This window comes from Patagioenas fasciata, chromosome 1, assembly GCF_037038585.1.
Source record: "Patagioenas fasciata isolate bPatFas1 chromosome 1, bPatFas1.hap1, whole genome shotgun sequence".
Classification (NCBI taxonomy): domain Eukaryota; kingdom Metazoa; phylum Chordata; class Aves; order Columbiformes; family Columbidae; genus Patagioenas; species Patagioenas fasciata.
In genome coordinates, this window is record NC_092520.1 from 176,486,252 (window position 1) to 176,514,247 (window position 27,996).

The window sequence follows — 27,996 nt, forward strand, 5'->3', positions numbered from 1 at the left end:
TTCAAATCTAGTTAGCTGCTGTGAAACTGTAAAAATAAAGAAAAGAGAATCTCAGCGGGATTGCTTCAAGCTGGAAGGTGGGATGTTTGCAAAGAGGAAAAGCAGCCTTGCACAGTCTGCACTCCTGCAGAAGTATGGAGCTGGCTGCTGAGCCAGATAAAATGTCTGTGCTGCAGGGAGACAGCAAGGGGATGAGGAGCTGGGAAGGGACATTCAGTCAGGGCAGAGAATTTCCAGGGTGGTGCCTGTGTGATAAGCAGGTGATCCTTCCTGTCCAGTCTTCACGTGTCTTTTTTCTTCCAGTCCTCACAGCCCAGTCTTGTAGTCCACATACACGCAGCTGTCAGCGCTTCTCCACTCAACAACTTTGTAGCTGAGGAGACCATTAAGGTGCCCAAAGAGCAGGCGGCTGAAATGCTCTTTATTGCTGCAATTACCTTAGTTGCTGACATTGTCCACAAACCAGGGGCAGCTTGGAATCTTACCTCAAAACCACAGCTCTTCAGGCCTTTGTCTTGCCTGGTGCTGGAGTTTCTCATGACTGCTCCTGACTGCACGCTCAGAGGGGAAAGGTGGAGGTGCTGCAGCAGCTCAGTGTTTGCCTCACTTCTTCTGCAGCACTGCTCCCTCAGTGGGAGGTGAGGCAGCACTGGCAGTCCCTGGACTCTGGTACAATGAGCTGAGGCCAATAAAACGAGCAGGCTTGTAAGAACTTTTACAACTGCTTTAGCAATAACACTAGATAAAGGGAAAAAGGGATCTGGTTTTCAGCGGAGAGGAAGGAATCACCATGGTCAGGTCTGCTTTCCTGCCTTGGGGCTGAAGCACTGGACTGCTGAAAGCCATGTCGTGTTTGGCGCTGGACTGAGAAAAGTTTTAGGTTTCTTTGCATCAGCTGGTCATGCCAAAGCCTTGTCTACCCTGCTATGCTTAGCAGCTCTATCTCAAAAAAGAGTTAGGTGCTGAGGAGGGAAAGAAGCAAAGAAAAGGTTCCAGGGGAGATGTAGATTGTGGCTTCACACTGTGCTGAGAGTTGTTCACTAGCACTGTTTGCTTTTTCTGCTGCTCTTGGCCTAGAGTCTCCCAGCAGCTTTCCCCCCTGCCCTTGCATCCCGAGCCACAGACTTCCCTGCACAACCTGTAGATGTGAGGCTGGTGGCAGCTTTCCGCGTATCCCAGAGGTGTCTGCTGCAGTGGCAAAGAATGAAAACAACAATAGAGATTTCCCTCTGCTATTTATTTTGCCATTAAACTCAGTCCAACCTCCCTGTTTTTCTTGTGCTACACCATCAAACACAGCTTCTAGGTTCCTTCCAGAGCGGTGGTGCATCCCTCCCACTCCTTGGGGATGTGATGTCAGGCTGCCAGCGAGCTCTGGAAACCAGGACTTGCCCCAGGGTGCTGCTTCCCCCTCCCTGCTGCCTGGCCTCCAGACACACTCCATTTCTCCTCCTCATTTAGAGCACAGTGCTGCTAAATCTGCAGCCACCAAACCCAGCAGCAAACTCTACAGCTCTGCAGCCACTGCTGTGCTGTAAGATGCAACCAAAACCAGCTGGATTGAGGATCTGGCTCATACAAGCAAGCAAAGGCTGAAAACCTGTCTGTGTCTCACCAAGGACCCCAACAGAAGCAACAGCTCTGCACAAAGTCTCCCAGCAAAGCTCATGGATGTTATTAAGCAAAAGGCTGTTTTCTGAAGTGGCCACTCAGCCACACAAGCAAACACAAGGCGCACACTGCAGTATGTGCAAACATCAAGAATCTGTTCCACTCTTCAGCACCTGAAATAATTAAACTCCAGGGTATCAAGCTAACATCTGAACTCCATTACTTCTTCCACCTTTGCCTTTCTAGCAGACTCCAAATCCATCATTGTAATTATCTGTGCTGCTCAAGAAGCCCCATGAAACATCTCTGGCAAACCTCCCACCCTTTCATCTGCTTCCTCCGCTCATTCCATGAGCAAGACAGATCTCTTCTACTCCATCACAGAAAGGTACTTGCAGAAAGATGCCTTCTTCATGTACTGTGCCTGGCCAGTGTGGGAGAGCACCCTGGGCAGCTCAGGCCTCTGGGATTACTAAGTGGAAGAGCCAGCATTTCTGGTTAGGAAGCTTATAAAGGTAATACAGCAAATAGTATCCCCCTGGGCTTTTTTGAAAGCTCTGAGGGGGGAAGAGAGCACATGGTTGTTGGAAGAATTAAAATAATCAGCTGGCAATCTGCTAAGGCTGGCTGTGGATCAGGAACTAGCAGGTAAACCCAAAAGTAAATAAGCAGAACTCCTTATAGCTAATAGTGCTATGTGCCCTGACCACCACATCACACCGTTCCCCCTCTCACTGGCAAGGTTCTCTTGCTGAGAGATGCATTTGCAGTGGTGTCCTGGCTGTTTGCAGAATATCTGTACAAGGTCCCGTTCCCATAGGTGCAAGGGCAGTGCTTCAGCCCATTGCTCTGTTGGAGAATTAGGGGCCGTCCTTGTATCAGCTTCACCTGGCCTGCTGCCTCCCCCAGCCTCACGTGTCTGCAGACAGGGAAACTCCCACCAGGGCTGCCGAATTTCATAGAATCACAGAATGATTTGGGTTGGAAGGGACCTCTGGAGATCATCTAGTCCAACCCACCTGCTAAAGCAGGTTCACCCGGAGCAGATTGCACAGGAATGTGTCCAGGTGGGTTTTGAATGTCTCCAGAGAAGGAGACTCCACAACCTCTCTGGGGAGCCCATTCCAGTGCTCTGGCACCCTCAAAGTAAAGAAGTTTCTCTTTTATTCAGATGGAACCTCCTGTGCTTCAGTCTGTGCCCGTTGCCCCTCATCCTATCGTTGGGCACCACTGAAAGGAGTCTGATCCCATCTTCTTGACACCCACTCTTGAGATATTTATAAGCATTGATAAAATCCCCGCTCAGCCTTCTCCAGGCTGAACAGACCCAACTTTCTCAGTCTTTCCTCATAAGATGCTCCATACTCCTCACTATCTTTGCAGCCCTTTGCTGGACTCCTTCCAGTAATTCCTTATCCTTCTTAAACCAGGAAGCCCAGAACTAGACACAGTACTCCAGATGCAGCCTCACCAGGGCAGAGTAGAGGGGGAAGATTTGCAAATGAGCTTCTTGGTACCTGGGTTTGACACCTCCCAGCAGCATCAAGCTCGTGGCACACATGCTGGGGAGATGTTTGACCACCAGAACCAGCACATATCTGACAGGACTAAGTCGCTCTGCAGAGAGTAGCCATGCCTGGCTTGCAGGGGAGCTGGTGCCGGCCACCAGCCACAAAGCCTCAACCTGCCCTTGCCTCTCCTGTTCCCTCTGCCCCATGCCAGGTCCCAGCATGGCTGCACTCAGCTGCTGTGGCAAATCGGCCTCTGCAGGGTGAAAGCCAAGCTCATCAGCTCGAGTGATGACAAGTTGGAAAGAAAATATAAGCAAGGCGTCATTAAGGCAAGAAGCTGGGAGCGGAGACTGCAGAATGCTAATCAGTCTGGACGGGAGGCTGCGTGGAAAGCAGCAATCAAGCTCCTTCAGCTTTAATTAAACCCAGCTCTGTAGCAAGGACATGACACCTTTTCTTCACCCCGCCTTTGAGCTGTGAAACCAGTTGGAGTGTGTACGCTGTTACTGGGCAGATATTAATTCCATCTTGGCTTCAGATCCTTCCCAAACCAGGCTCAGCATCTGCCCTTCCTGCTCACATACTCCCCAAAATCAGGGCTTAACAACAGGCAGAGCTCAGCGATGGGAGCTGGGGCTTGCAATGTGCTTGCTGTGCTAAATGTACCTTCTGCCCAAGGTTTTCTGCCTGTCTTCTCTGTCCTGTTTTATTTAGTCTTCACCTCAAAGTGCAGCACCCAGTCCTGACCTGATCCACCCCCTCTGCAAGCTGGGACTAAGAAGAGCAAGATCAGGATGAGCAACAGCCTGGCCACGCACAGGCGAGAACAGACAGCGTCTGGCTGTGCCACATCAGTGCTCCCGATTGCCGTTCCCTTCTCCCTCTGACGCTTTGGGCTGCAAAGTGGGGCCTCACCCCCAGAAACGATGCAAATATTTGTATCATCACATGGAGGCTGCTTGTGGCCATAGGAGCCACAGCATCACATGCAAAGGGCGGCTTCAGGATTAGCCATCCCTGGGAAGGCAGGCAAAGGACGCTGGACACGTTGCCAAAAGGCATCGGCTGCGGAGGAGCAGCAGCCACTAGAGAAGGGAACCAGAGAAATCAGAAAAACGAATAGGAGATGAGGGAGGCTCAAGGTGCAGAGAGCAACATCAAACACTTGAATAGAAAAAGAAAAATAGTTCCCAGCAGTGTGCTTTGGCTGGCCACCTCACAGGGAAAGGGGTGTCCTTGGAGCTGAGCTCTCACAAGGCGTGCAACAGCTTCAGTGAGGGTTAGAAATACCATGTTGCCTGGGAATTTTAAGAGCAGGCAGGACAAAGCAATAAGAGAAGATTTACACAAGCAGAAGCAGGGGATGGAAAGAGAAGAGAAATAAGGGGGGGGACTCATAGCTCTGCTCATGCACACCACAGCTCTGCATGCCCCTTGCTGCCTGATGTCCCCCATCCCCACTGTACAATGCCTACAGCACTGAGTGTCGAAGGGCAACAATGGGGCCAAAACTCCTCTGCCTTGGACACAGCCTCCAGCTGCCTTGCTGAGGTCCCACTGTGCATGGGGACAAGTGACGACACTGGCGGCCTCTGCAGCCCCTGGGGGGCTCAGGACAGCACCGATGGGGCTGCACAGCCTCCAACAATGCCACATTTGCTGCAGGCTCATACCAGTAATTGGCTCTGGACAATCAGCAGGTTGGCAGTAAATGGCTCCTCTCAGCCAGCTGGAGCTCCCCAGCACCAGCTCTCTCACTGTTTCCATTAGCCTGAAAGTAAGCAGTGCAGTCCTTGCAGATTTCCAGGTTACTGGGATCGTTACAGCACCCAGTCCTTGTTCTCTGCCTGCAAAGTCAGTCTGTAGGGCTTTGCCAGGAGGGATATCTCCATGCTGTCTGTGGGCAGAGGGGCTGTGGAAAGTGAACTGCTATGGAAAGATGACGATTTGCTTTGTTTCGGGCAAACATGTTCACTCTAAAACCTACTGCTGCCATGATGATATGTAACTGTTTTCCCGGCTTCATAATTGAAGTCTGGAGTGTCCCACAATGCCACTGCCTTCGCTGAACACTTTCTGCCAAGCTTTTCCTCTTTCACCTGCACTTAGGGCATGATGGGTGAAGATAAGCTTCACATTAAGGGTTACACTCTCAGGAGCCACACAGCACTAATTAAACGCCATATGTAATTAAGGAAAAGGAGGGCTGTTGCAATAATGTAAAGTTTACTGTAAGTGTTGAGCTGGGATGGTGTCAGGTGTGATGATTTGCAGCCAAGGCATCCCAGTCCCGGCTGCAGGATTGTGGAGAAAGCTGTTGAGGAACTCTGTGGGGCTTGAGCTGAGTTTAATGGGTCTGAATGAGCAAGCTCACCTCTTTTGCTGTCAACAGAAAACTGTCTCCGTGGGGATAAGGTGCTCCTGGCCTTTCCCAGAGGAAAGCGAAGCCCCTGGGATGTGGTTAGGAAGTGTGATGTTAATGGAGATTTCTCCCTTACCTCTCAGCACGGAGGTCCTTCCATGGGCTGATTCCTTTCTGTTCCTCAGGGCTCACCTGGCCAGCAAAAGCAGTCCCTTTCCTTACTCCTAGTCTCACAGGGGACTTGACTTTTCCCCTTCCTAGGGCTCCTTGCTGAGCTTGTCGTACAGCATCACCAAAAGCTCCCAAGCCACAGGACTGATGCTCAGAGGCTACGCCTGTGCTGTCAAAGGAAGCAGAATCTGTCCTGCTTGCACTCACATGCCAGGTGGCATCAGTTTGTGTCCCCAGGCAAAGCTGGCTCACCATCAGAGGATCAGTGGCTGTGATTACCTGTGGCACATGGACTTGGCACACTGGAGAAGCCGAGTACCCCGCTCAGTCCTGCTCCCCTCTCCCCTCATGTTGTGACTACGTGACAAAAGCAGAGCTGTGTGAAGTCAGCCGCGTGCTGTGCCAGGCACCGCGGCAAATCACAGCATTGCAGCAGCGCAAATCCCACCGGCTCCCTCCCTCGCGTATGTGCTAGATTGATCAAAGGCCTTGCTTGGACGGTGTTTTTTGGAGATTCTCTGGCACCCTGATGATGCATAAAAAATGCTGGAGAAAGCTGCCCTGTGGCTGAGGTCCAACACAGCCCAGTGATGCTCACCCCAGCCCCGCAGCAGCTTGACACTGCTGGGGCAGGTAGAAGGCTCCTGCCAAAATTTGGATCGTCTGCCAGCACACTGCTTCCCACCTCCATTGTGCCCCCTTATCCTCCCTTCTGCCCTCTGCTTCTAGCCCCTCACTTCACCCTGCCTTCTCACTGTCATTTTCTGCCTCCGCAGATGGCTCCCGCCATACATTAATCATTTATATTGCCCCCCCCATCCACCCCATCCCTCCTTTTCCCTCTCTCTGCTTCTATCTCTCCCTCTCCTACGACTTTCTCTTGAACACCAGCAGTTCTGGTCTACCTTAAAACCCTCAGCTTTGCTTCTTTTGTACACTTCTGGAGCATCTGCAAAGTAAAATAAAAAAATGACACTCTGCTAGTGACTTGGGAGCACCAAACTGTGGTCAGATGCCTTGTAAAAGCCTCCACCGCCCACACTGCAGAACCCTGCACTCAGGAGAGATTGTATCCAGCACACAGCAAACACAGCAAGCAAAGGAAATCACTGGGCTTTATTCAAGTTAAGCAGGGGAAAAATCCAAGGACATGCTGGTGAATGTGATTTTTGTCCCACCATGCTATCCCCACGGCACTTCACATCCTTCCCATGGTCAGGCCAGGGGGATGCTTGGCCGTGCTGCGAAGTGTCATTGAGCTGCTACTACAGCAAAAGGGCTCCTCCATGGATGCTCAGGGGACAGAGCAGGGGAAAGTTTTGGTCCCAGACAGACATGAGTCCCACAGCAATGCCATAGCAGTGACCATCTTGGAAGATGTCCCAACCTGCTGAGCAGTGGTAGCCTCACATTCTCCTTAGAAACCCTCTTCATCAGGTAGAAATAGGCACTGAGGAGATAGGATTGAACTACGTGCATACGGGTCCGTTTCTTTCTCTGCCTCACCACAACTGTCACCTGTCTCCACAGTTCATTTTGCAGCTTAACCACTTTCTTCTGCTTTGGTGACAGCCATTAATTCACTCACAATCCTCATCATCACATGGAAAAACCTGGCCAAGTCAGTAAACCACACACATGAGGTTAATATCAATGAATAATGTCACTGCTCAGAGAGCAACAGGTCCTTCAGCCCCACATGGAAGGGATAAAATTCTGAGTAGCAAGCAAAGATCAAAGAGGAGGTGTTCTGATGTGCCTTTAATAACCTGGATTTCCTACCAGGATGCCTTCATTTTGATTGCCTCCCTCTTGGAGTTTCAAGGTGCTTCACAAAATTAGCAAGTAGGAAGGTGGGAAATGGAGGCCCCAAAACCTGTTGCAGTAATGTCACCCAGGTCACTTGATGTCACATTAATATGTCCCTCTGCTCTGCAACTGTATGGGTGGACTGTGGCTTTCCTAGATGAATGCTGTGGGCCAGTGAGGAGAGGTGAGTGGGGACAATGGGTTAGCTGTTGCCACAGGAGCTTTCAGTGGCTCTGCTGCAACCATTCCCCTTTTCCCCATGTTATTCTGCCCGCTTGGGAACAGAGTAGTTACTCACAGGCTGGAAAACAGGCTTCTTTGCTTATCTGTAATGGACAGTCAGAGACTCCTGAGTTCCTCTTGGATAGGTCACAGCTAGAGGATGGCCAGTTGTTGCCAAACCTTCCTCCTCCAGCAGCTCCTTTGGAACAGAGACCATGGCATCTTGCAGCACATGAGTTGACGCTCTGGTAATATGACTGACACCTTCAGGGTCCCTCTTCCTGGTGTTCTCCTCTGGGACCTGGGTCACCTCGGTGTTGCCTCCATAGAAACCTTTGGTGCTGTTGGTGAAACCTTTGCCCATGTCGACCATGTGGACTTTCTTTCCAACTCTCTTCTTCTTCCTGGTCTTGTTCTGGAAGAAGAGGCAAGTGAAGACCTGCTTGAAACGCTTGCGGAAATGCTTGGAGATGAGGGCGTAGACGATGGGATTGAGGCACGAGTTTGCGTACGAAAGGCAGTGGGAAGCCAGGCGACAGGCATAAGTGGCTCGGTTGAAAGGAAAGTGGCCAAACCAGAAGCACAAGATGACCAGGTGGTGAGGCAGCCAGCAGAGGCAGAACAGGATGGCCACAGCCACAATCATCTTGGTGACCTTACGCTTGGCCTTCCGGGACTCTGAAATCCTTTCTATGGGGTCTACAGAGGTCCACAGGAACTTGATGGTCCTGGCGTATGCCAGGCTCACCACGGTCACGGGCAGAAGGTATCCAAAGACAAATGTGAGGATGTCCAGAATCTTTCGGCGTTGGTCCTCCCAGATGGGGATGCAGATGGGCACCCCGTGGTAATGGACAATCTGGTAGTAACTGAGGTAAGGCCCTGCGAAGAGCAGTGACAGCAACCAGATGGCTGCAATGGCCACTCCTGCATTTCGGGAGGTGCGGAGATCCCGGGACTTCAGCGGATAGCGAATGGCCAGGTACCTGGTGGGAAGGGGAAGGAGAGGCTGAACACAATGTGGGTGAGATGAGACATCTCTTCTGCCCTGTGGAGCTGTCATCCCATGCAGCCACCCATCTCTCCACCTCTTGGAAGGCTCCGTGTTTCTCCTCTGGTGCGTTGCTGTCCTGGGGCTTTGCCATTCTTGGTTTTTCACGGTGGACACCAAGCCTCAGTATATGCCTGCACTCCAAGCTTGGCTTGGTGCTGGGAGAAGGCACAGCAAGATGGGGAGGCTGGCTTTGCTGGCCCTGCCTCTGGGGAGACCCTACCTGCTTCTCGCAGGCCGCTCAACAGGGTAAGGACTGGACTTTCTCCCACCCTTTAGCTGAAGGGTGGCAAACGCATTGTCCCTGAGCTGAGGGACTCAAAGGGGAGGGGACACTTGCCTGTCAACAGAGACGGCGGCCAGAGTAAAGCTGCTGGCATACATGGTGAGGTAGATCAGGAAATGCACAGCCTTGCAGGCAAAGGCCCCGAAGAGCCACCCATCCAGGGTGTAAATGGTGGCCTGGAAGGGGACACAGCAGATGATGAAGCACAGGTCAGCCATGGCCAGGTTAAGGATGAAGAGGTTGGTGGTGGTGTACTTGACTTGGCCATTCCGCAGCAGCACTGCCAGCACCAGCCCGTTCCCCACAGTGCCCAGGAGGAAGATGAGGGAGAAGATGATGGGCACTATAATCCCTGCAGCTCGCAGCTCCAGGCTGTCAGAGGAGGTGTTCCAGCCTCCTGGCATCTCACTATCTGAATGCAGGCACCTGCGCAGGGAGAAAGGAGGACACAACACCCATGCATGGCCGTGGGCAAGCACGTGCTGGTCGGTGTTGACTACAGTGGCCACCAGAGCTCTGGCCCTAAGGTGCCTGATCCTGGTCTCTGATGCCCACATTTCTCCCAGAGATGCCAATCCCAGCCATCTGGTTAATTGATGACATCAAGATCCTCGTGATGTCACTGGCAAGAATGCTGTTGAGATCAGTCAGCCCACATCTGCCTGGCTCGAGTGGAGCCAAAGCCCCTGTCTCGTGCCCTCATTCACATCCCCACCATGGCACCTCCTGTGCTTCCAGCCCCTTGAAGAGCCCCCTGGCCTGCAGCCTGGCCTCCCCTGCATTCCTCCTACAATCCCAAAGCTGCTAAACCTCTCGGGATTGCTTTGCTTTGGCAAGTCTAAATCCTGGCTGGTGTTCAACAGGGCTCAGATGTGAGGCCATGGGGAAGGGGGATCCCATGGGTTGTGAGTGGCCCTGGCACCCTCACCCCAGGGCTGTGCCACCTGTGGCAGCAGAGACCTGATGCCTGGATGATACCTTGCAGTGGCAGCACCCCACCACACTCCCACCCCAAGGGAGCTCCTTCAGCTGGGACCACCTCCACCCTGGAGCTGCCTGCTCCTTGCTGCCTGTATAGTAACGTCCCACAGAGAAGAAGCAACTAAGGGCACCTTTTGCTGATGCTGAGAGGTGGTCACAGGATGGATGGTGGTAGCGAGGCAAGGATGGGGGGAAAACCTCAGAGCCACCTGAAACACAACACAATGATCATTGCAAAGGAGCATATTATTACTGCAGCTCAAGGTGTTGTGATTTGCTGCAAAACTTCTTTGAGCCCTAAGTAACACCGTGCTCAGTTGGGGAGTGCCAACAGTCTATCTCCTAACAAGCGTTCCCTGTGTTGTGCTATCATTAGAACAAATTGTCCTTCACTAAGCAGCAACCAAGAGGGAAAGACACAGTTATCTAGCAACTGTTGACATGCAATTAACTCTTTTATGGGTCTGCAAGGTTCTTTCCCCGTGCTCCCCCATCTGTCAGCTCATGCCACTTCTCCTTCCCAGTAGCTTCTCTGTATCACACCAAAACGTTGTCGCTGCCTCTCTGGCTCTGCGGTCCCCTCTGTCCTACTGGTAACTATCTGGGTCCTCCATCCAGCCCCCCATGGAATCTCCTTGATTGAGCAGAGGACCCCGTTCTCCCTTTGGACATGCACACAATAGACTGTGGGGCATCTCTGGGCACCAGCATGTCCCTACTCAGGGAGTCCAAGGTCACCTCTCATTTTGGGAACCCAGCACTCACCTCTGTGGGGAAGGGTCTGCAGCTTCAGCGGTTGCTTGCGGGAGACCTCTGGTCCAGCCTAGGCAGCGGCGGAGAGGAGGATGCAGGCCACCAAAGAGTTTGGGCAGCGCCGTCATCACTGCCTGGTGCTCCACTGCCTCCCTCTGCCTGTCACCAGCTCTGCTCTGTCTTCTCCTGGCTCCCACACTGGTCTCTCTGCTTCTGGAGCTCCTCTCCTCTCTCTCTGTCTCCCCCTTTTCCCTCCCTCTGCTCTTGCTGCTGATCCATTGATCTCTGTTAGTTTTTTTCCCCTCTCCCTGAGGTTGGGTTTGGAGTTAACTCCTCTCTGCCCAGCCTTCCTGCAGGCTCAGCTGCTCCCTGCTCCAGCAAACAGGGAGTGATGGAGGAAAAGCCTGTGTCTTCTCAGTGGGAGAGGGAGGACAGAGGAGGGCAGGGACCCATGGATCCCAGTAGGCCTTGCAGGCACCCCTTGAAGCTGGGTGTTCAGGACATGTTGCCCAACACCTCCAGGGAACATGAATATCCCACCTCAGTGAGTCTGGCCACTGCCCCATCCTTGGGATACGGGTCTCAGCCCTCTGGAGCACAAGCAATTAATTGCTATTGTTTGCTGTTATTAATTAATTGCTAGTAGCACAGCACAGAGCAGATCAAGTCTCTCTTACAGTGTCTAACCCAGGGAAGGAGGGGAAAGCAGGCTTTAGTTTCCATCCAGCCCAGGTTTGCCCTCCACTAGCATTGCCAGGGTCCTGCAGAGTGAGGCTGGAGGACAAGCTACCCAGGGAGGCCATCTGCAGAGCTTCAGCTCTGTCACAGCTGCCCAGGACAACATGTGTGTGCTGGCTGATGTACCAAGAGGTGACAGTGACCCACACAGCCCTCCTGTCCCGCTGCCATGTCCACCACAGTGACGGGACATCATGCCCTCCAGACTTCCAGAAACGCTGAGGCTGAGCATGGCTTGGTGGTCTTTTCCTGGCAAGACCCAAAGTTCACCAGCTTCACTGAGGAGGTCCTGGATGCTTCTTCCAACGACGGGGCTGGATGTAGAGGAGGAGCTGCCAGCCTCTTCCCCTCCATGGCAGCCCCGATGCCCCTGTCACCCCTTGGCCTGGTGGGAGGGACGGTGCGTCCTCCCCCCTCGCCTGCCACTCCGGTCGGAGGGAGCGGGGTGTCCCCACCGGCTCGCTATCAGCCGCTGGAACCAGGGAAAAGGGGAAGGCCGTGCCTGGGGACGAGGCGATCACCCGGGGGATGCGGTGGAGCATAAGCCCGGAGCCCAGCACAGCCCACCGCAGCGCCGCTCGCCATGGAGGGACCCCGCCGTGCTTGCCTCCTCCTCTTCATCTTCTGCCTGCTCCCGCCGCCGGTCGCCCTGGGCCAGCCACCGCCGCCGGAGGAACTCCGGGAGCCGCCGCCGCCGCCCGGCACCGCTGACCCCGCCGCCCACCTGCTGCGCGGCCGCCCCTCGGCCCCGGTGCGTCCATACAGCCTCTCGCTCTCCCCCGAGGACTACCGCTACTCGCCCAAGCCCCGGCACCTGCGACCCGGGCGGCTGCGCCGGCTGCTGGGCTCGGCCTTCGACCCCTTCTGGATGGCAACCGAAGAGCCCCGAAGCCGCAACAGCAGCGTCCCCGGGGAGAACCTGGAGTCCCTGAGCCGGGACCTGGCGGAGAGCGCCGGGCGCTACCGCCGCAAGCTGTGGCGGGAGGCGGAGGGGCTGGAGCTGCCCGCCTTCCTGCCCCCCGCCCCGGGTCTGCCCCCCGAACTGCCGGAGAGCCTGGCCCGCCGGCTGCGGCAGTGGCTGGTGGAGCTCGCTGCCTGCCGCCTCACCTCGGCCTGGGTCGACCTGGGTCCCGTCTTCTGGCCCCGCTGGGTCCGGCACACCGCCTGCGAGACGGGTCCCCCCGGCTGCTCCTGGCTCCCCGGCATGACCTGCCGCCCCGCGCAGCTCACCCACATCAAGCTGCTGGCCTGGCACTGCTGGGCGCCCCAGACCCCCGGGCCCCCACACTGCGCCTGGAGGCAGATCCCCTACCCCGTCGTGTCCGCCTGCAGGTGCTCCTGCCGCTGAGGGGGCTGGGGGGGGGGACTGCGGAGGGACCCCCGCCCCCCGTGATTGTTCCTGCAGCTGAATGGCCTGAAGAGGCAAGCGGCTGCCTGGACTCACCCCTGTGGCCGGTGAGATTGGGAGGACCCCAAGCTGGAGAAATAAACCACCAGAAGGAAGCAGGGAGCAGCCCCAGGCATTGCTGTTTCTCGCCAAAGTCCCTGGGGAGGGACACGACTGCTTCGCTTTTCGCCTGCCAGCAAGGGGAGGCATTAGCGCCGGCAGGGACCCTTGCACTGTGTTTATCTCCAGCAAAAAACACCAAATGGGAAAATGACATCACTCTACAGCAAGTTCAGACCATGTTTGGATCAGCCCCGGTGGGCTCGGTCGCAGCCAGGGCATCCCTGCCTGTCTGGGTAGGGAGTGAGGGAAGAGGGACGCTGGTGTGGAAGGGGCATGGAGAGGTGGGTGGCACCTCGGGATGGAAACTATGGAGTTGAGAGAGGCTGGAGGGTGTCACTGGGAGGGGGACAGGTTTGGGGCTATGAGGGGGCAGCCTGGTAAGGGTTATTAGGCCAGGCAGGTGAAAGAACCTGCTGGGGGAAATGGGGGAGCAGCAGGGACTCACGGCTGAAAACACCCTTGTTGGGGAGATAAGTATGGAAATGTGCTGGGACAGGACAGTCCCCTACTTCGAGGTACAATGGCAGAGACATGGGGAGACTCCTGATCCACCACACGAGGTAGAGGGTGGTGGGTCAGGACTAGGGGGCCTTGCAGAGCAGCTTATGGGGTCTGGGATGGGTTGGCGAGCCCAAGGTGGGAACTGCATCCTTGAAAAGTAGCATCTGTCTCTACATCTCACCTCGCAAAAAGCCTTCTGTTTTCTGGCCTGAAAGCTGCAAAGAGCTGCATATCAGACCTAGGGTGGGAGGTCTTGAAGAAATAAAGAGCTGGAGGCTTTGCGTGGGAACACAATATTAACACAGCACTTGCAGTCAATGGGCACTGCATTATTCATTTCCACTGTGACACTGCCTGACCCACCTGCGTTCTCCAAGCTCTGGTGCTCCCTACGCTGCCCTGCAAACTGCAGTCTGCTTCAGAGCTTGGCCTTGAAGTTGACGGAGAGGCAGCAGGAGGGCAGAGGGTTGGCTGCTGAGACGTCTGGGTGAGATGGAGGTGACAGGGTGGTCAGGGTGCCTGGTGAGGAGAGGAGCAGAAGAAGGGAACACACATGTGCTTGCAACCCTGTGCGTTGCAGGGGAGGGAGGTGGCTGCTGCTCTTGCTTGCGGCTGAGCAGCAAGACGTCTGCATGACTGCTCTCCCTTTGAGGGAGGACCTGAAAAGTGGAGAGCGTTAAACAGCTCGTGTTGCTTGCCCTGAGCGGAGCAGAGGCATTGTCAGGGCTGCCTGCAGAAACCCAGGGGACAGTGGGAGGCTTGGGCTGGGGACCAGCAGGAGGGAGGAGCGGGGGAACACAGTACAGATGTGCAATGGAGTTGTGCAAGGAAATGGTGCATGTGAATTGGACTCAAAACAGCAGTGATTCAGTCTAGGACTCATCCCCCCTGTACCAGAGCCCATCTGGCTGAAGCTTCATCTCTTCCAGGTTGTAAAAGAGGTCTAAGCACAACCCTTTACTGTTTCTCCATTACATGTCCCATGCCCAAAATATTGCCCTTTGATAAGGGGGGAGATCTTGCAGCACCTTGAGGGCCTGGTGCCACACAGAGGGAACTCCATATCATACTTTATCAGCAGGCTGAGCTCAGGGCCCTGTGGAGACAGAAAATTAAATATAATCAGCTCACAATTACACTAACAGATGCCCTGACAAGGTCCAGTGGCAGCCCCATAGAAAAGGCATTTCTCCCCTGCCTTTTGTATCCTGTAAAGCCCTGCAACCCTGAATTAACTTCTGTATTCTTCTGCAGTTGCTCTGTTTCAGGTCAGATGTGTTACCACCCCACAGCTCACTCCCTGACTGCCTAATGGCAGGTAGCATTTTCAGAGCAGATTTTTACTGACGTGATCCCGCTCTGGCACCCAAGCACATCACAGCCTCATTTTGGCTGGAGTCTGTCCTGGGCTGCAGGCAGCTGGTACTCAGCTTGGCACATAGGCAGACAGCAAGACAAACATGATTTCTCATCTGGAACAAAACCAGTGCAAACAAAGCAATCCTGAGAGATGCCCACGACGTGCTTGTTCCTGTGTGAGTGCTAAATTGCTGCCTCAGCACAGCTTGGAAAAACAAATCCAAATATCCCAGCCTGCTGCGCATTCTCTGCTGTGCAAAAGTTGCAGCCGATGGAGGAAAATTACAGGTTTCTGCCAACTGCTCTGCCCCAAGCCGCAGCCCCAGAAACACGCAGACCCTCTTGCCAAGGTGCTGGCATCTGCCACCTTGGCTTGCCCACTGCTCCATCTCTGGGGCAAGATGTAGCTCCCAGGCCACAGCGATGGGCAAAGCCTTAGATCCAGCCCTGGGGATCAAGCAAGCCTCACACCCAACACCCGAGAGTGAGAAGTGGAAAAAGGAGCACCAGAGCTTCACCTGGCCCATGACCTTTTTCCAAAACCAGCTGCTGGTGGCACAGGGTTGCCAAGGGCTTGGGAAACCGCCCCCCCCACCTCAGTGTGGAACTATAGGGCAGATCTGCTGGGGTGATGCTGCTGGACCCACAGGAGAGCATGGAGGAAGCAAGTGACCTCAGGCATACCAGCAATGCTACATTTCACAGAATCACAGAATGGTTGGAGTTGAAAGGGACCTCTGGAGATCATCTAGTCCAACCCACCTGCTAAAACAGGTTCACCCAGATCAGATCACACAGGAATGTGTACAGGTGGGTTTTGAATGTCTCCAGAGAAGGAGACTCCACAACCTCTCTGGGCAGCCTGTTTCAGTGCTCTGGCACCCTCAAAGTAAAGAAGTTTTTCTTCATATTCAGATGAAACATCCTATGCTTCTCTCTGTGCCCACTGCCCCTCATCCTGTTGCTGGGCACCACTGAAAAGAGTCTGGTCCCATCCTCTTGACACCCACCCTGGAGATATTTATAAGCATTGGTAAGATCCCCTCTCAGCCTTCTACAGGCTGAACAGACCCACCTCTCTCAGTTTCTCCTCATAAAAAAGATGCTTCAGACAGATGCTCCAATTTCCATTGGCAGGAGACAGCAGGAGCTGCAGCACTTCATGCCCAGACTGAGGCCTCAGGGAAGACACAGCAAAGTGTTTGGCCACAGTGAGGGAAGATGTGGATGAGCTGCAGCCCCTGGATGAGAAAACAAGAGCCAGACAAATATTCGCTGCACTGCAGAACACTTTTAATAACACAAGAGCTGGTTGCCAGTGCCGCTGCCAGCACACTGCAACAGGCACAGCCTCCTGCAGGCTGTGATGCTCTGAGAACCGTTCCTGTTTTCAGCAGCATGCCTTTCAAGCCTTTCCCCTGGCACAGGCCCTTGTCTTGGTCATGTGCAGGGAGGGCGACAGAGGTGTTTGCTGGCCTCTCAAGGCAGTGCTCCGTGTTTCCGTCCCACCTCAATGAAGGCTTCCACGCAGCGGTCGATGTCCTCATCGCTGTGCACAGCCGAGATCTGGACGCGGATGCGGGCCTTTCCCTTGGGGACCACGGGGTAGCTGAAGCCAATGACATAAATACCTGGAAAGGAAATGCAGGGAGCTCGCTGGGAGGGAGGCTGACATGGTACTGGGTGACAGAAGAGCTTTTGGATCCCCCTTCCCCTCTCAGTAAACATTTCCAGGCTTCAAGGTTTTCAAGTGGCATCTGCTCTCAAGTATGGAAATGAGGGTTAGGGTCAGTGATAGGGATGGAGTCCAGCATTGCAGGACAACAAGGCTAATGTAACCTTTCCCCCCAAGAAAGAGAAAGGAGGCGAAGCCAGCAACATCTGGGGCAGGGGGGATATCTGCAGCTGGAGGGTTCAGGAATATCAGACTTCATGCAGGAACATCCTCTGGAGGAGGGCTGGTGGTGACACCACCACCGGCTGACCCTTCCCTCAGGTCATGTGTCTGCATTCAGAGCTCCCTCCCTGGTTCACCTCTGTCCAGCATGTCCTCAGCCATCACTGTGGCCAGCCGAGCGTCCCCCAGCATGACAGGGCAGATGGGGTGGTCTTTCCCTGAGATGGTGAAGCCGGCTGCCATCATCTTGCTTCTGAACCTGGCGAGTAGAAGGAGAGGATGAATAAAAACTCTTCACCCCTGTGCTTGGGTGCCTTGCTCTCCCCTGGGAACCTGTGCATCTCCTGTGCAGGGAAGGGATCTCTATTTTTGCAGCGACCTTTTGCCATTTCCCAAGCAATGCCAGGGTGACTGCAGCTGCTTGAGGGGCAGATGCTGCATCCCAGTGCACAGAACATCCAGCTGTGACACATCCGCCCACATATCTGTCTGACCCATGCAGGCACATCCTCTGATTCTCCCTGAGCAAACCCCTGGCCGTGACTTGCAAATCACCTTCATGGCTGTCACCATGGGCGTGAATAAACAAACACACCTGGACAACTCACTCCTAACAAACCTCTGCCCCTGCTCCCACCCCAATCTGGCCCCCTCACCGTTGGGTCTTGGCAGCCATGGACTGTGCAATGGCATTGCTGTCCATGAGGAGGTCCAGGGCCTTGGATGCACAGCCCACCACAGCAGGGGGCAGGCTGTTGGAGAAGAGGTATGGCCGGGAGCGCTGGCGGAGGAATTCGATGAGGGGTTTGGGGCCAGTTGTGTACCCACCTGCAGATGGAGGACATAGAAATGGACAAGGCACCACCAGGCCCCTTGATAAACCCAACCTGTCACCTACAGCAGGAATTTCAGCACAAACCAGGCCTAAAAATCACGGCTGATGCCTTTTACCAAGAGTTTCCACCTTGACCCCAAAGGCAAATGCTTAGGGAAGATGACAGCAGAAGGAGTATATGGCAGGACCTCCCTTGGCCCTCCAGCAGGGTCCCAAACTGAGTCTCATGCCACCAGCAGAAAAGGACAACATGCATTTTTTGCTCTGTCATTAGACAGAGGAAGGAAACATCAAAGCAATGCTGTGGAGCTCTTTAGAGTATGGAGGTCCTTCAATAGGGAAATGCCTTCACCTGCAGCTCCTCCAAGAGCTTTTCCCAGGGTGGAGTTGATGATGGTGACTTTGTCCATCACTCCCAAGAGCTCATCAGTACCCCTGTTAGGAAAAGGAGTATCACATTAATGGCCGTGTCAGCACACACCAGGGAAGCTGCTCTACACCCTATGCCTCAAGGGAAACAAAGCGCTACCAGCCATGTCTCTAGTGTCCCACCTTCTAGTAAAGAAAGAACAACCTCCCCTGTGCCAGTTCAACCCAACTGTTGGCCTTGCCTTCTGCTACAGAAAGGCTAAGTTGGGATCTCCTGAGGAAAGATCATGGGTTCTTCATCACTTCCAGATGGGAAAGCGACCAAACAGAGCATGAGCGGTCACTGTGGGTCTTGCACATGCCTCTGACATGTCACACCATTAGCATACACCAGGGAAAAATGGTTGCCTGGCTGGAGTAGCTGGTGTACCTTGAGGTGGGCTGTGCACATCGCTGACGTGCTGCCCTAAATGCACACAGGCCTAAAGCACCCGTCTCAAGGTTTACACTAGTGGAATCAACCAGCTGTGGCAAATGTGCTCTGCAGCTTCATGTCCTCCAGCCCAAAAAGGCAAGAGGGGGCACAGCCACCCAGCAGTTTGCTCTGTTGGAACACAATGTCGTTGACAATGGCACCAGCTTCATACTGAAACAAGCACAGCTCGTGAAGCGCATGGTAACTGTTTTCTCTTCCTCAAGCTGTTGTGCACTTAGACAGCTCAGTGCAGTCAAATTGTTGTTTTTGCAACTGGTGGGACCAGAGAGCCCACTGGGAACAGAGCGACAAGGTCTACCTCAACCCACAGGATGGCTACCATGCCCCAAGGAAGGAAGATTACAAGACAAACAGACCATCCTATGAATTCTGTCTTAGGAAGACTTAAATTTGAGGAAGTACAACTACAGGGTCTGGAATGCATTAAAGCCCAGCATGACCACCTCTCTTGTTAGTGATGAAGTGCGACCAGGAGTGGCATCTCCTCTCTTAAAAGATGTCGCTTGTGCCATCATTTTGATCCAGGATGAAACATTTGCCATGGTGAGAAAACAAGGCACGTTTTCTTGCTTAGTTTCCACTTCTCACTCATTTCACAGCTTGATGTGGACTTGCCAGCTTCCCACATGAGATCTGCCTAGGGAGGAGAGAGCTGGGAGGGAGCAACTTTTGGCTTTTTCAGACATGGCTTTCTCCTCGTGTCATCTCCTGCAATACCCTTCCATCTGAGAAGGGACCCATTGCTCATTCTGACAGGTGTTATCTGACACAGGTCTCTACCTTCCAATAGAGAGCAGGAAGGACAACACAATGGAGCACCTGGTGCCCACGTGCCTGAACAACACAAGCATATGAAGCATCTGCTTTCAGCAAACAACTGCAGCAAGCACACTGCTTGTCACCTGGAGGATCTTCAGGGATGGAAGAAGAAGCTGTCCTGAAGCAATTAATCAAACTGCAAACTAACTCCGCAAAACCCCCAAGACCCAGGCATTTGAAAATGATACCAGAGAGGAGAAGAATTTGGAAATCAGGAAGTCCAACTGCTTGCCAGGAGAGGCAGATGAGATGGTCGCACCATCCCTTACACACAGAGAAGCGGCTGTCATGTTGGGAAGGGTCATTGCAAAAGTATCGCACTTCAATCCCCTCAGATACCTGAAAGGGATCTATCACCAGGTGGGGAGGGCTGAGGCAAAGGTGGGGTGCAAAGCCTTCAAGAAATGGTGGCTCCAGGAGTCCCCACACAAAAACACATCAGTCATCACCACCTTTGGCTTTGCTGCGGTTACAGCAGGAGAAACAGCTCCTTACCGGCCATTAGGTCCCAGGAAGCCAGTGGCATGGCATTCATCAATGAAGACCAGGGCATCATACTTCTGGGCCAGCTCACAGATCTCCCTCAGGGGTGCGATGTCACCATCCATGGAGAAGGCACCGTCGGTGGCCACCAGCCGCAGACGATGTTTCTGTGGGAGGGAAAGTGGCATCCCCAGGGGTGAAGATGTCACTCTGAGGAGAAGAGCTGGTGAAAGAGACTGGGACATAGTCCAACTCCTATATGGAGTGGATATATCCAATTAAGGTGGGGGGGTTTACATTGCAAGAAGCTGCTTCCCCATCAGCTGCTTGCCCATCCAGGTCTACCTGTACCAATTGGCACAAGCGATGCTGATTATACGGGAAAAAGCAGAGCCCGCCCTTCGGGGCTGGTCACTGTGCTGGCAGCACAGCCAAGCAAGCAGCCTTGAATTGGGGTGGGGGCAGATCTCCATACCTGTGCATCCTGCAGCTTGGCCTCCAGGTCCTCCATGTCCATGTGCTTGTAGCGGTACTTGTTAGCCTTGCACAGGCGGATCCCGTCGATGATGGAGGCATGGTTCAGCTCATCTGACAGCACTGCATCCTCTGGGGTCAGTAGGGCCTGTCCACACCAAACAGAAAGGATCATCCTTTGCTCTGGGGCACCGCCTCACAAAAATCTTCCAGCCTTCCTTAATGAGGGGAACAAGGCTGTGCTCAATTGCCACTGCCACACCTCTCCTAGCACTAATAAACTTTCCACTTTCCTTCCCAGCCACCTTATCCCCCAGTTTCCTTAGGCCAGGCTCTTGCCTTGTGGCTTCTGAGCATAAAACCTCCATCCCCTTCCCTAGCAAGCCAGGGGGATCACCCCTTTCCCCTACCTACAATTCCAGGGGGAGAACAGACTTCCCAGGAAACGGAAGCCCTCTCTAAAAGCTGGAGCTGACTCAGGAAGGAGGAGGTCAGGGCTGATTTAACAGCTTCGTGTAGCTCCCCTAGTTCAAGGGCACCAAGCCAGGGTTCTCCACCACCAGTCACTGCCATCTTCCCTATGGCACAGAGCTCACATCAGAGCCACTGGAAGACATAGCAGGCACATTGCTGTCACCTCCCTCCTCCATGCACAAAATAGGAAAAGCCCTACGAACCTCAAAGATACCAGCGTTGGCATCAAAGCAGCAGGCATAGAGAATGGCATCTTCTCGCTGGTGGAAACGTGCGATCTTCTCCTCCAGGTCCTTGTGTATGCTCTGAAGAGAAGAGAGAAGCGAGGGTCACCGATGAGGCAGCACAAGTTCTTGCTTGCCTGCTGCTGTTAGACGCTGACTGCAGGGTGAGGAAACAGCCAGGTTTATCCAGAAAAGAGGGGTGTGTGTGTGTGTGTGAGAAGCTTGTTGCATTCAGAAAGTGTTGGCCTTACAATAGTGGTTATGGGTTTGGACACCAAAAGCCAGCAGGGAGACTCCAAGCTCCCCACCCACAGGGAGCAGCTCTGAGTTGTCTCTGCACTTAACCTGCCAGCGCTCTGAAAGGGCTCCAGCGGGGATAAATCAGGGCGGGTTTGACAGAGCCATTTCAAGTCAGATTCGCTGTAATTTTGACCCTTAAGGGGGAGAAAAAGACATTTATTTTCTTGATTAGGAGGGGCATTTTGTTTCTTTGCTTTCTGAGGGGTTGTAATGGTTTAATTTGGCATCTTTCCAGATGTTTCGCCAGGAGGCACCCAGCAGGCTTTCGTCCTGCCTGGCCATATGTACCTTAGCATTGTGCACACGTGCAAGTCTGAGCAGAACCCCTGAGAAAGGCTATCCTGGAACAGGGGATGCTGCCACGGTGCCTGGTACCTGGGTACCGCAGATGAAGCGGACGGAGCTTAGCCCAGCACCGAACTTCTCCAGGGCCTCCACGGCAGCACGGATCACCTCGGGGTGGCTGGAGAGCCCCAGGTAGTTATTGGCACAGAAGTTGAGGATCCCTGCGGGAAAAGAGATGGATACTCGGCTGTCGCACCAGGGAAAGAGACCGAGAGCCCTCCCCGCCGTCTCATACGTACCCGTCCCGCCGCTCGTCAAGCGAACATGTGGGCCTTGGCGGGAGGCGATGATGCGCTCGCTCTTCCAAGTACCGGCGCCTCGGATGTTCTCCAGCTCATTCTCCAGCCGCCGGCGGAATTCAGCCACTGCCGCTCCTGAAGCGGCCCGGGACCTCCCGGCCCCGCCGCCCCGCAGCAGCCGCACAGCCGCACCGCGCCACATCCCGTCACATCCCACCACCCTGCCCCGCCGCGCTCCGCCGGCCTGGGGGCGGGGTCGCGGCGGCCAATGGCCATTGGCCGCCGCGACCCCGCCCCCAGGCCGGCGGAGCGCGGCGGGGCTAAAGGGGGCGGGGCGCTGCTATGGCTCCGGCGACCCACGGGGTTCACGCAGCCCGAAGTGTCACAGGCACCTTCTCCGGGAGGTGCTCAGGGTTTTGGCGGGGGGAATCTCTATCCCGAGGAGCTTAGGCACCCCAAAACCAGGTGATTTGGGATCCCTGAAGTCTGAGGGATTCGGAGGAACCCCATACCAAGACATGGACCTGTTGGGGAGGGTCCAGAGGAGGCCACAAAGATGATCAGATGGCTGGAACAGACTGAGAGAGTTGGGGGTTGTTCAGCCTGGAGATGAGAAGGCTCCAGAGAAACCCTATTGCAGCCTTTCAGTACTTAAAAGGAGCCTATAAGAAAGATGGGGACAGAGTTTTTAGCAGGGCCTGTTGCAATAAGGACAAGGGGTCATGGTTTTAAACTAAAGGAGGGGAGGTTCAGGGCAGACATGAGGAAGAAATCTTTTACAATAGGGGTGGTGAAACACTGGCCCAGGTTGCCCAGAGAGGTGGTAGATGCCCCATCTTTGGAAACATTCACAGCCGGGCTGGATGGGGCTCTGAGCAACCTGATCTAGTTGAAGATGTCCCTGCTCATTGCAGGGGGTTGGACTAGATGGTCTTTGAAGGTCGCTTCCAACCCAAACTATTCTGTGATTGTATGTGTGAGGGCCTGAAGGATTTTTGAGCAATGGACTATCATGGACCTTAAGGATCAACAAGCCCAGGAGCATTAGGCGCCTAAGAGATTTGTGATCCTCAGCACAGGTGACTTAGATCCTTACATCTAGGTGGTTTATGGGTGCGCACCACAGGGGGTAATGAAACAAGCGTCTGCAGAATTTGGGTGCATCTAGCTGAAGTGACCAAGAATCCTTTGGTGTGAGAGGTTTAGGACTTTATCAGCTGAAGGAGATCAGGTACCTGAGCCCAAATAATCTGAGCACCTTTGACTGAAGGAATTCAGGACCCACAAGCCCATTGGTTTTAGACACAAACAGCTCAGTTGGACCAGACATCTCCATCTTCCAGTAGAAATGACTGGGGAATTCTGTGGTTGGGAATCCTGACATCCCAGGAGTTTAGATGTGTCCAGCTAGGGGGGATTAGATACCTCCTGCCCAAGGCTCAGACCCCGCTGAGCAGTAGGGCCAGCCCGCAGGCTCCCTGCCAGCCCCAGCTCTCTGTACCGCCCAGCTCTGCCCGGAGCGGTGCTCGCAGAGGCCAGGCAGGCCCTGGAGCTGTGCCAGCCCCTGATGGGCACAAAGCCAGAGCCCTGGGGTGACAACAGGGCTGTCCCCAGCAGTCCTGCCTCTCCTGCCCTGCCTGCCCGCCTCGGCCTGCCTGCAGAGCAGCCCGCTGCCACACTTGGGTCCCTTCCTCCCCAAGGAGCAATGCTGCTCATCCCCCCAGGGATCAAGCCCTTCCCATTTGCTGGACACCTCCAGCTCTTTGACAGCAAAGGTGGTCAAAGCCTGAACCTGCTCCACCTCCTCTATCCCATCCCTGCCCCAGGAGTCCCTGCCACCACCCAGGCAGGCAGCCCCATCGCCCAGCCGGCTGGGTGGTTATCTCGGGCACCAGACCTCACACCCAGCAGCCCAGCACACCTCGTCTCAGCCCTGTGGTGGGGAGCGAGGAGGAGGGAGCCCCTTTTCCTCCCGAGAAGACTGTGGTTCTCGCAGCTGTATGTTCCCGCTTCCCCTCCGACACAGGCAGAGGCTTTGCCCGGCGCCAGGGAGCACACACACCCCCCAGGAGCTGGGGCAGGGTCAGGAACTGAGATCTTGTACAGCCTTGACAAGCACACAGAGACACCATCACTCCCAACACACAACGACCAGCCCAGCGTTAATAAAAACAACACACACAAGAAATTTCTGAGACAAAGAAATAAAAAACCCAGACGAGTAACTCTTAAAAACTGGAACTCTCCAAACCAAAGATGTTCCTTTTTTCTTTCATTAACTGCCTTGTTTTAACTATTTTCAGACAGGAATAGATCAATTCTTTATAAAATGTAATATAAAGGGGTAAAAGTAAAGGCAAAAGCTATATACAGAAACCAATGGGGAGAGTACCGAAACGCCTCTAGACTGGTCACTTCTTCTTGGGTGATTTCCGGGCGCTGGACTTGGCTTTGGGTTTCGATCGCTTTGCCTTCTTGGGCTTGGACGCCTTCAGCGACTTGGCCTTAACAGTCTTTGGCTTCTTGGGTTTCTTCGGACTGGTCCTCGACTTCTTCCTGGCTTTCTTGGTGGTAGATCTGCGCTTCTTTGCCGGTGACTTGGCTTTCTTCGGCCTGGCTGCCCTTCGGGGTGATGTGGATCTCCTGGCTGCCTTCTTCTTCTTCCTGGCCGGGGACTTCTTTGCCTTGATGGCCTTGGCCAGACGGAAAGAGCCAGAAGCGCCAACCCCTTTGGTCTGCTTGAGGATGCCGGCAGCGAGCAGGCGTCGGATGGCGAGCCTGATCTGGACATCGGCATGCTGGCCCACCTTGTAGTGGCTCTTCACGTACTTCTGGATGGACTGGCGGGAGGAGCCGCCGCGGCTCTTGTCGGCCCGGATAGCTGCCGCAATCATGTCCGAATAGGTGGGGTGAGCCACCGGCCGCCGTGCCACCCTGGCCCGCTTGGGTTTGGCGGCCGGAGCCGGAGCTGGGGCTGGTATTGGGCTCTCCGTCATGGTCAGCACTTCTTCACCCTACGATGCCCCGTTATCCTCGCACGGCGGGAAGCCTGGCCCGGGACCACCCCCTCTGGGCGGGGAGAGGCTGGGGAAAAGAGCGGTGGGTGCAACCGCTGCGGTCCCGGTGTTGCGGTCCCGGTGCTGCGGTCCCGCTTCTCCGCTGCCGCTGCCGCCGCCTCTGCGGCCGCGCCCGCCGCACACACCATTTAAAGGCACGGCGCGGACCGCGGGGAGGACTGCCCCGCGCGCGCCACTCGCCCGCCCGCCGCCGGTGTCCCCGTGTGTCCCCCGCCACGCCCCGGCCCGACCCGCCGGGCTGGGACAGGGAGGAACGTCAGGGGACGAGGAGGGACACTGCGGGGAACAACAGCTGGACACTGGAGGGACAGTGGGGGAACACTGGGTGGGAATGAGGAGGGGCACTCAGGGACAAAAAGGGACACAGGGGGACACTGGGTGGGGACGAGGAGGGACACTGAGGGACAAGGTCGAGCACTTGGGGGGATACTACATGGGGACACTAGGGTACAAGCAAGAGCATTTGAAGGACATTAGGTAGGGACAAGGAAGAACACTGGGGTGACAACAGCAGGACAAGGAAGAGGATTTGGGGAAACTGTGTGTGGGGACAAGAAGGGACACTGAGAGACAAGGAGGGACACAAGGGACACTGGGTGGGGACAAGGAGGGACACTGAGGGACAAGGTCAAGCACTTGGGAGCACACTGTATGGGGACACCAGGGGACAAGGAAATGCATTTGGGGGGACACTGGGTAGGGACAAAGAACACTGGGGTGACAACATCAGGACAAGGAGGAGCACTTGGGGGACACTGCATGGGGACAAGAAGGGACACTGAGGGACAAGGAGGGACACAGGGGACACTGAGTGGGGACAAGGAGGGACACTGAGGGACAAGGTCAAGCACTTGGGAGCACACTGTATGGGGACACCAGGGGACAAGGAAGAGAATCTGGGGGGACACTGGATAGGGACAAAGAAGGACATTGGGGGGACAACAGCAAGACAAGGAGGAGCACTTGGGGGGACACTGGGTGAGTAGGAGAGGCACTGGTGGGCGTAGTGGAGACAAAGAGGGGCACCTGGGTCAGGACAAGGATGAGCGCTGGAAGGGGTACATGGGAGGACACTGGGGAGTGCTTGGGAACACCGGAAGGACAGGGAGGGACATGGCCAGGACACTCAGCAACATCAAGACATGTGGACAGACACTTAGCAGAGACATTAGGGGCCAGGGAAGGGTATTTTTGGGGGACACAAGGACCAACACAGGGAGAAACAACAGAGGACAAGAAAGGACACTGAGGAGGACTTTGGGGGAAAAGGAGGGACACTGGAGGAGACACCAGGGGGGAAAACAACAGAGGAAAGTGGGAGCATTGGGATCAAAATAGGCTCAGCAGCAGCACCCCACAGCTGAATGCCTCTGCCCCCTCTGCCCTTTGCTCCACACCAGGGTCTTTGGGGACACTGGGTTCAGTCCTTGCGTGTGTGTGGCAGGGGGTCACAAGTAACAGCCTGTCCCCTTTTTGGGGACACATACAACTCTTTGTGAGGGGATGGAGCAGGGACACCTAACAGTGACAACCAGCCCTCCTTTGCCAGCTGGATGAGTGGTTGGCTGTTCCTGGGAGATTAAACGTAGTCACTATCACCATCTTGCTCGTAGGATTTAAATTATGTTTTCCCGCTTATTTCTTAAAAACACGCGGGCTCAGCCACCTGGTGCCTGCCAACATGCAGTGTGGTGCTCGGAGGTGAACCCCGGCACCTCCAAACCCGCTGGTGCTTCAGCAGCACATTAAAATACACAGATGGCACCTTCCTGTAACCTCCATGCGCTTGAGGTGTGCAGGGACATGAAAACCACCAGGCAGGGACACACAGAAGTATATATAAAAATAGATGTAGAGATATAAATAAAAATAAATATAGAAATAATAGAAGAAATGGGAAAATAATAGAAATAGAAATATAGAAATAGAAATAGAAGCAGAAATAGAAGCATTTGCTGTCTCCTCCCCAACAGACATACACACTACACAAGGGTGCAGCAGTTTTCTGCCCTGTGGGGAGGCATTCGGCCCCCCTTGTGCTTTCCCCCCAGGGCAGCAGAAGTGCATCCCACCGTGGGCATCCCTTTGTGCCTCCCTCCCCAGTGCCACTCTTTCATGTGTCCGGCTTCATTTGAGGAGCAGGAAGGGATCACAGCACCTGCAAATCACTTGAGTTCATTAAGAGCTAAGAGATCCTAACTACGGAGAGGAATAACCACCTTCACACCTCTCCAGAGGTTGTATTTTTGCTTAAGACATAATGAATGCATCACTTTCCATCCCATACAGAGCCCGCAGGTGGCGACCGCTGGTGGCCTCTGTACAACGCTTTGGCAGGCCAAAGGACCTCTCATTTTTCCTAGCCAGGAATAAACCGCTGTCGCTGGCTGCGTGCACGTAGACAAGCTGAGCAAGGCAGATAAGGCACCATCTGCTTTTATTTGTGTCCAAGTTTGTAACTGTCAGAAGTGGCTCACCAGTACACCGGCTATGAGGGTGGATGTGGAGCGGGGTGTAAGCAGCATCCCCAAGCCGCTGGGGCTGGCACAGCGCCACGGGCTGAGCACAGAGCCTCCAGCCTTAAAAACCATTATCAGAGCAGCACAATGGCCAGGGTGGCAGGGAGGGAGAGAGAGAGCAGGAGCCTTACCTGACTTTAGTCAGCTGAAAATTAGGAGTCTAATATCAGCTCCTGCAGCCGACCAGGGCTGCTCAGCCTCCTCTGGTGGGTGCTGCTGCTAACAGGCAAACACCCTCTCCCAAATACATAGGGGTTCCAACATTTTCATCCGGACTAGCTTCTTAATTTTTAGCCAGTCAAAATGGGAGGAAGACCCTGTGGCCCCAAGTGACTTGGTGGAGGGGAGGTGTACAGGTGAACACAGCTTATCAGGATGCTGCTGGCCTAGGACATGCGGGGGATCCCAGTCAAGCTAATGCCTTGATATAGAAAAGCACCCTGTGAACCCTGTACTGTTATATCATTGCACCCTTACCATGCACTGGCCAGGATCAAGATGGGTTTTCCAGTCCCTGTCAGGATTTTGGAGCTGGAGGCAGGATACAGATGCTGCGGAGCAATGCAAGCCCCGCTGCCTG

General features: G+C 54.5%; 4 protein-coding genes across 5 annotated transcripts; 1 reads left to right on the top strand and 3 right to left on the bottom strand.

Moving 5' to 3' along the window:
- Positions 1 to 6,955: 6,955 nt before the first annotated feature.
- On the bottom strand, positions 6,956 to 12,562 carry GALR3 (galanin receptor 3). Of its 2 annotated transcripts, XM_071801968.1 has the most exons (4): positions 10,770 to 12,557; positions 10,136 to 10,213; positions 9,078 to 9,449; positions 6,956 to 8,672 (listed from the first exon to the last, which is right to left on the bottom strand). In XM_071801968.1, the coding sequence occupies exons 3-4, from the start codon at positions 9,425 to 9,427 to the stop codon at positions 7,787 to 7,789; spliced, it is 1,236 nt and encodes a 411-aa protein (XP_071658069.1). In that variant the 5' UTR covers positions 9,428 to 9,449; positions 10,136 to 10,213; positions 10,770 to 12,557; the 3' UTR covers positions 6,956 to 7,786. The 2 variants fall into 2 exon arrangements, with proteins under 2 accessions (XP_071658069.1, XP_065705191.1); XM_065849119.2 differs by lacking the exon at positions 10,136 to 10,213 and having other exon boundaries at positions 10,770 to 12,562.
- Positions 11,869 to 13,323, top strand: LOC136114725 (noggin-like). Its single transcript, XM_065860220.2, has one exon. The coding sequence runs from the start codon at positions 12,079 to 12,081 to the stop codon at positions 12,841 to 12,843; it is 765 nt and encodes a 254-aa protein (XP_065716292.1). The 5' UTR covers positions 11,869 to 12,078; the 3' UTR covers positions 12,844 to 13,323.
- A 2,813-nt stretch (positions 13,324 to 16,136) lies between these two features.
- GCAT (glycine C-acetyltransferase) lies at positions 16,137 to 22,059 on the bottom strand. Its single transcript, XM_065842416.2, has 9 exons — positions 21,821 to 22,059; positions 21,612 to 21,742; positions 20,916 to 21,017; positions 20,240 to 20,386; positions 19,777 to 19,931; positions 17,950 to 18,032; positions 17,419 to 17,590; positions 16,900 to 17,021; positions 16,137 to 16,496 (listed from the first exon to the last, which is right to left on the bottom strand). Exons 1-9 carry the CDS (start codon positions 22,020 to 22,022, stop codon positions 16,345 to 16,347), a joined length of 1,266 nt encoding a protein of 421 aa, XP_065698488.1. The 5' UTR covers positions 22,023 to 22,059; the 3' UTR covers positions 16,137 to 16,344.
- Positions 22,060 to 24,046: 1,987 nt separating this feature from the next.
- H1-0 (H1.0 linker histone) lies at positions 24,047 to 25,011 on the bottom strand. The gene has a single exon (XM_065846324.2). The coding sequence runs from the start codon at positions 24,814 to 24,816 to the stop codon at positions 24,232 to 24,234; it is 585 nt and encodes a 194-aa protein (XP_065702396.1). The 5' UTR covers positions 24,817 to 25,011; the 3' UTR covers positions 24,047 to 24,231.
- Between the last annotated feature and the right edge of the window lie 2,985 nt (positions 25,012 to 27,996).